Genomic DNA, 7,354 nt, shown 5'->3' with positions numbered 1-7,354 from the left:
AATTCATGGAGTAACAATACCTTGTGAAAGAGCGTAATTGTATATTTGTCCCCTCGAGGCTTGCCGTAGAATGCGTACATCCATATGCGGCTTTCAGTGAGTAAAGAAATGACATTATAAAAACACAGACTGTTGTGGCTCTGCTTTCTTATGTCATTTACTGTTGGAAATAAGGCAGGAAAAACACTTGGTGACAGAATCACTATGATTACAATCAGCGTTTGCGAGGATATGCAGCTTGAGTGTGAGGAAAATGTTCAGATCAGCTTGAATTCTTCTTCTTTTACTTCTCCTCAGTAAAAGAAGAAGCTTATTGGCTACTTGATGAGAACACAAGAGCCCGCCCCAGTGACAGAATGATTTTTTCAAGCATGCCTGATGTGCTTTTTCAGTTTTTGAAGCCATTAAAGGAATAGTTCACCCAAAAATGAAAATGTACTCACCCTCATCCCATCCCAGATGTGTATGACTTTTCTTCTGCAAAACATAAACAATGATTTTTAGAAGAAGGTCCTCACAATGCAAGTGAATGGTGACCAGAACTCAGAAGGTCCAAAAATTACATAAAGGAGCCATAAAAGGAATCCATAAGTGGTTAAATCAATATCTTCTGAAGTGATTATGATGAGAAACAGATCAATATTTAAGTCCTTTTTAACTGTAAATATACACTTTTCACTTCCACATTCTGGTGTTGAAGTGACTTTCACTCTCACATTCAGCCACCTACTGGTTGGGACTGATCAAAGTGGAGATTGAGAGTAAAAAAGGATACCATTCTTGGTATTTATCTGTTTCTCACACACCTATCATATTGCTTCAGAAGACTTGGATATGGAGTCTTATGAATTACTTTTTTGTAATTTTTGGACCTTCTGTGTTCTGGTCACCATTCACTTAACTTGTGAGGACCATCAGAGCTGAAATATTCTTCTTAATATCTTGTGTTCTGCTGAAGAATGAAAATCATACACATCTGGGATGGCATGTGGGTGAGTAAATGATGAGAGAAGACAAATGTTTAGGTGGACTATCCCTTTATCTCAGCCAGGAGTCCCAACGGTCAAGTGACTAACGACTTCCAGCTTAGAGACGCTAATGCGCGACACAAATTCACAAATCGGCAAGTGTGGTGCTGGCTCAAGTGAACAACTGCTATCGCTCTTATTTAGCAACTTCCCCTTTAAAAGCAAATAATGTTTTCAAATTCACGTTTCAAGTTATGCCTGTAATGGAATAAAATGTGAGTCTCTTTAGGTATGTTAACCTTATTTCACGCATTGATTGACAACCGGGCCGAACTGTTCTATTGTTTGGAACAGACTTTCACCAAGGGAGCATTTCTATGAGACCTAAAAATGTTGCATATCACTAGGTTTTGGACCAAAAGTCTTTTGGTTTGCTCTCTTCTTAATAATTATTGACAGCTTTAGACAGCAAGACAGTAAGTTGGCTGCTGTTGGTGTTTTCTCAGCCGGGCTGGCAGTTAGGACTGACATCACCCCTGGTCCCTCCAGACTCTGCTTCGGGGCCAGACGCTCCTTTTTCTGCCGAATGAAGTGCAACAGACCCCTTGTCAAAATGGAGGACAAAGACTTTCCCTCTACTTGCTCCAAAAAGAAAGGTAACCCTTTCAAAAAAAGTTCTGTGACGGTACCATGGTTCGGTAATGATAATACATTGAATTATACCATGATACTGAATGGCATATTCATAGTATTTAAATGTCCAAAAAACATGGTAATACCATGGTACTTTCTGATTAGTGAAATCAGGTATTTGGGAATAACCATTAAGATCTGCTGTACATTATAAATACTTTTTGTGTGCCAACTACGTTGTTTGTGTACAATGAACTGCATATCGATAGCTTTCTTCTCTTTGCAGCCGATCGCAAGAGCTTTTGCACGATCCACAGCACTGGCTATCTAAAGAGCTGGCCGCCCCCTAAAATGGGCTTAGATGAAGACAACGAGCCTGATAATGAAGGCTGTAATCTCAGTTGCTTGGTGGCCATTGGTCGATTGCATCCTCATATTGTCCCTCAACCCATTAACGGAGATATCAGGGTGAAGCCTACTGAGTATGTCTCACGCCATGCCATTGATGGGAAGTTTGTCTATGTGGACCAAAGGTAAGTGGAAGATTTGGATTGGAGGGTAAATGATGGGTGTCCTAAAATGAAAAACTGTTTAAACTTGGTTATATAATGTGGCTAACCTACAACAATGCCTTAACTCTATAACATGTGACACATCTTTTGTTTTTCCTTGAGTGAAATCGGGTCTCTTAGACTATGATCTGTCCTGTGACATATGGGTTAGAACTCTGAACTGTATTTAGATTTCATAAACCACATTTGGCTGGACAATCTGAAACTAGAAATCCATTTTTCTCAGTTCCATTAGGCAGTTTAACCTCTTAAACTCTGCGAAAGATGCTCTATATGGCAAGCCGTTTTAACACTTAAAACACTGAAGTTCCTGAATTCATAGGTTAGGCATATGTGGTATCATTTGAAAGCCTAGAATCTGACATTTTCAGAGAAAAAATTAGAACAAAATATGAAGTCCGGTAGAAAAGGTATGAGAAAAAAAACATCAGCAAAATAGGTTCCCATCTATATAAGATGAAATGTTACACATCATTGTAAATCTGGGATTCTCTGCTTTCCAATGATACATAGATTGGCCTTTTAGAAAAATCAAATGCAAGATATTCAACAAAACACTGTGGAAGCTCTCAGCACTTCACAACTGTGTATCTAAATGGTTCAAGGTGAATTAAGAAAATGCAGTAATTTGTGGAGAAGCAAAAGAAAAATAGCATTTTTGAGGAATATCTATACAGTGCTACACTGGAAGCCCTTTAAAGACACGTTCTTCTGTGAATGACAAATACCTTTTTTATTTCAGGTCCACTGCCATTCTTGCTTATCTACCTCAAGAGCTGCTAGGCACCTCTTTCTATGAGTATTTCCATCAGGATGATATTGGACATCTTGCTGAATGCCATAGACAGGGTAACCATAGAGCAATTTTCTCTAGCATTTTCCTTAGTGAACAATGACCATATTTGTGTCATTTGTTTTGCTGAATATCATGAGGTCTCCGGTTCTGTTTGCAGTACTAAAGATGAGAGAGAAGATCAACACTAACTGTTACAAGTTCAAGATTAAAGACGGCTCTTTTATAACTTTAAGAAGTCGCTGGTTCAGTTTCATGAACCCTTGGACCAAAGAAGTAGAGTACATTGTCTCCACTAATACAGTTGTCTCGTAAGTGAACATCCTCCTGTGTTTCTATTGATATGTTATCCTAGTGTTCTTATGGTTTGGTTGACTGAAGTGAATAATTTTGTGTGTTTTTAGGGGCAGTTTGCTTGATGGGGCAGATCCCAGATATTCTCAACTCACTTCCTCCCCCCAGAGTATGGACAGTGTCCTTACAGCTGGTGACAGTAAGCAGATTTGATCAACTCTCCACATGCTAACACAACGAATGCACCAATGATTTTAGATGCTTGTTGCTGTTCATCACCTCAACAGAAGGCTTTTTTTTGTCAAATGGCTTATTTTTAACCTATGTTTTTATTATTATTACTAAGATATAAAGTCTTAAAGGTATAGTTCACCCAAAAATGAAAATTCTCATCGTTTACTCACACCCATGCCATACCATGCATGGCATAAGGGTGAGTAAAGGATGAGATAAATTTTATTTTGGGGATGTTCCAGATTTAAAATGCTGCTGATAGTCACGAAAAATTATTTCGAAAAACAAAAATCTGGGGCTGTCAATTGAATGTGTTGATTATATTACAATATCCTTAAAATGTGTTGTTATTGACTGTAAGCTTACAGTATATTCAATGATATTGGACATATATTTCGAAGGACAGACCTACAAAAATTATTTACATAGTAATGCACTCACAATTGTCTATGGGGCAAGGCATTTCCCCAGAAGGGGACCTTACCTAGTGAAATATACACTAACAGGAATTACACATAATCAGAAGTTCATAATGCTCAAAAATTAGTCCTACCACTAAAAGACAATTTAAAGAATTTTACAGCTCAAACACACAATTTTGTGCAGAAGAAACTGCTTTAACAAAAATAAAAGCAACACATTTCTGCTTTTAAGCTGGAGGCATTCTGAAGGCCTTGTCCTGTAGACTTCCATTGTAAATCATAGCTGTATAAGTTACTGTAAATGTTTGTTTTTATAAATAGAGGAATTATTTAAATAGAAATGCTGTGGTAATAGACAGCATGTCATAGAGGTCACCTGTATTGAATTGGGAAAAAACAATCCTTTAAGAATTCAGAAGAAATGGGCAACTCTGTTCTTTTCAAATGTGAGCTGATAATGTGTTCTGATTGGCTTCAGGCTCAGGAAAGCGTGCTATCCAGACTGTGCCTGGAATCCCTGGAGGCACAAGACCCGGAGCAGGAAAGATCGGCCGCATGATCGCTGAGGAGGTGATGGAGATCCAAAAGTGAGTTCAGATCAATTTCATTTAGAATTCCTCTTCAGATATAAAATTATCTGCACATCAGATCATTCGAGATGTGGAATACATTGGATCTGGTCTTGAATTTGACTTACCATTTCACAGGATAAGAGGCTCATCCCCTTCTAGTTGTGGCTCAAGTCCCATCAACATCACCAACAGTACACCTCCTCTGGACACATTCTCCCCTGAGGGCAGGAAGGTAATATTTGGAATTTTCCTCTTATCTCCACTTAACGTGTTGAGAAAGTAAGCCATTTGTAGGTTTATCTTCCCCAAAACTGCAAACCAGGCGGCTCTATGGCACCGTCAAAACATTACTTTACTGATATTGAGTTTTATTTGTTTGAGCATCACATCTAGCTTGACACAGCAGGACTGGCTCAATCAATGACGTCAGTTTGGGTAGGGACTTCCTGTTTGCATGACCAATGGAAGATAGGGGGACTCTTCAGGAAATCTTTTTTAAAAGAATCATTATTTTTGCAATTCCAATTAGTGGCATTCTTGGTACCAAAATTACACACTTCAGTCTCTGACTGAATCCACATGGGTTAATTTTTTGTCTAGATCTATTAAGGTATTCAAAAATGCATAAAAATGCATTCACAAAACAATTACCTGAATACACCTTTACTATAATGAACATGCTTTCAAGTCATTTTGATATTTTTAATAGGACTTAAAGTCAAAAGTGTCAATGTGGTGTAACCTTATAGAGACTGTAAAAAAAGTCACTACTGAAATTCTTGAAAAAAGAAATGTTGGCATTAGTCATTTGGAATAATTGTTATTATTATTTCTTTAGAAAATGAGCAGTGAACCATTTAGTTTTAAATGTTATTAATATTTGAAAAAAAAAAAAAAAAAGGTTTGTCCACCAAATAAAATGTCAGGTGGTGTAAACAATACACAAGCCATTTTGTTGTCATGTGACAAACAAAATAAAACAAAGACATTAACAACATCATGGCTGTATGTGAAGTTTAAAAAATATCTGATATTTTGTCATTTTTATGAAAAGGCACATTTTCCAGTCAAATGTAGTAACCCTAAAAAAAACATCTTGACATTCATGACTCAAAAATTCATATTTGTAAAAACATTTTAACTTTAAAAATAAATAAATAACATATATATATAGATATATATATATATATATATATCTATATATATATATATATATACAGTGAGGAAAATAAGTATTTGAACATCTTGCTATTTTGCAAGTTCTCCCACTTGGAAATCATGGAGGGGTCTGAAATTGTCATCGTAGGTGCATGTCCACTGTGAGAGACATAATCAAAAAAAAAAAATCCAGAAATCACAATATATGATTTTTTAACTATTTATTTGTATGATACAGCTGCAAATAAGTATTTGAACACCTGTCTATCAGCTAGAATTCTGACCCTCAAAGACCTGTTAGTCTGCCTTTAAAATGTCCACCTCCACTCCATTTATTATCCTAAATTAGATGCACCTGTTTGAGGTCATTAGCTGCATAAAGACACCTGTCCACCCCATACAATCAGTAAGAATCCAACTACTAACATGGCCAAGACCAAAGAGCTGTCCAAAGACACTAGAGACAAAATTGTACACCTCCACAAGGCTGGAAAGGGCTACGGGGAAATTGCCAAGCAGCTTGGTGAAAAAAGGTCCACTGTTGGAGCAATCATTAGAAAATGGAAGAAGCTAAACATGACTGTCAATCTCCCTCGGACTGGGGCTCCATGCAAGATCTCACCTCGTGGGGTCTCAATGATCCTAAGAAAGGTGAGAAATCAGCCCAGAACTACACGGGAGGAGCTGGTCAATGACCTGAAAAGAGCTGGGACCACCGCTTCCAAGGTTACTGTTGGTAATACACTAAGACGCCATGGTTTGAAATCATGCATGGCACGGAAGGTTCCCCTGCTTAAACCAGCACATGTCAAGGCCCGTCTTAAGTTTGCCAATGACCATTTGGATGATCCAGAGGAGTCATGGGAGAAAGTCATGTGGTCAGATGAGACCAAAATATAACTTTTTGGTCATAATTCCACTAACCGTGTTTGGAGGAAGAAGAATGATGAGTACCATCCCAAGAACACCATTCCTACTGTGAAGCATGGGGGTGGTAGCGTCATGCTTTGGGGGTGTTTTTCTGTACATGGGACAGGGCGACTGCACTGTATTAAGGAGAGGATGACCGGGCCATGTATTGCGAGATTTTGGGGAACAACCTCCTTCCCTCAGTTAGAGCATTGAAGATGGGTCGAGGCTGGGTCTTCCAACATGACAATGACCCGAAGCACACAGCCAGGATAACCAAGGAGTGGCTCTGTAAGAAGCATATCAATGTTCTGGCGTGGCCTAGCCAGTCTCCAGACCTAAACCCAATAGAGAATCTTTGGAGGGAGCTCAAACTCTGTGTTTCTCAGCGACAGCCCAGAAACCTGACTGATCTAGAGAAGATCTGTGTGGAGGAGTGGGCCAAAATCACTCCTGCAGTGTGTGCAAACCTGGTGAAAAACTACAGGAAACGTTTGACCTCTGTAATTGCAAACAAACGCTACTGTACCAAATATTAACATTGATTTTCTCAGGTGTTCAAATACTTATTTGCAGCTGTATCATACAAATAAATAGTTAAAAAATCATACATTTGTGATTTCTGGATTTTGTTTTTTAGATTATGTCTCTCACAGTGGACATGCACCTACGATGACAATTTCAGACCCCTCCATGATTTCTAAGTGGGAGAACTTGCAAAATAGCAGGGTGTTCAAATACTTATTTTCCTCACTGTATATACACACACACAGATCAGCCACAACATTAAAACCACCAT

At 38.3% G+C, this 7,354-nt stretch overlaps 1 protein-coding gene across 1 annotated transcript in view; it reads left to right on the top strand.

Moving 5' to 3' along the window:
- Nucleotides 1–7,354, top strand: part of bmal1b (basic helix-loop-helix ARNT like 1b) — a 40,441-nt gene that overhangs the window by 28,605 nt on the left and 4,482 nt on the right. The window contains exons 13-19 of the mRNA XM_052141676.1: nucleotides 1,475–1,624; nucleotides 1,888–2,134; nucleotides 2,916–3,022; nucleotides 3,127–3,277; nucleotides 3,371–3,459; nucleotides 4,395–4,503; nucleotides 4,624–4,720. Coding sequence (XP_051997636.1) covers nucleotides 1,475–1,624; nucleotides 1,888–2,134; nucleotides 2,916–3,022; nucleotides 3,127–3,277; nucleotides 3,371–3,459; nucleotides 4,395–4,503; nucleotides 4,624–4,720 — 950 coding nt within the window. The remainder of the gene's footprint in view (nucleotides 1–1,474; nucleotides 1,625–1,887; nucleotides 2,135–2,915; nucleotides 3,023–3,126; nucleotides 3,278–3,370; nucleotides 3,460–4,394; nucleotides 4,504–4,623; nucleotides 4,721–7,354) is intronic.

This window comes from Xyrauchen texanus, chromosome 1 (genome assembly GCF_025860055.1).
Source record: "Xyrauchen texanus isolate HMW12.3.18 chromosome 1, RBS_HiC_50CHRs, whole genome shotgun sequence".
NCBI lineage: Eukaryota > Metazoa > Chordata > Actinopteri > Cypriniformes > Catostomidae > Xyrauchen > Xyrauchen texanus.
The sequence above is the reverse complement of the archived record's forward strand: the minus strand, read 5'-3'. Positions and strand labels throughout refer to the sequence as shown.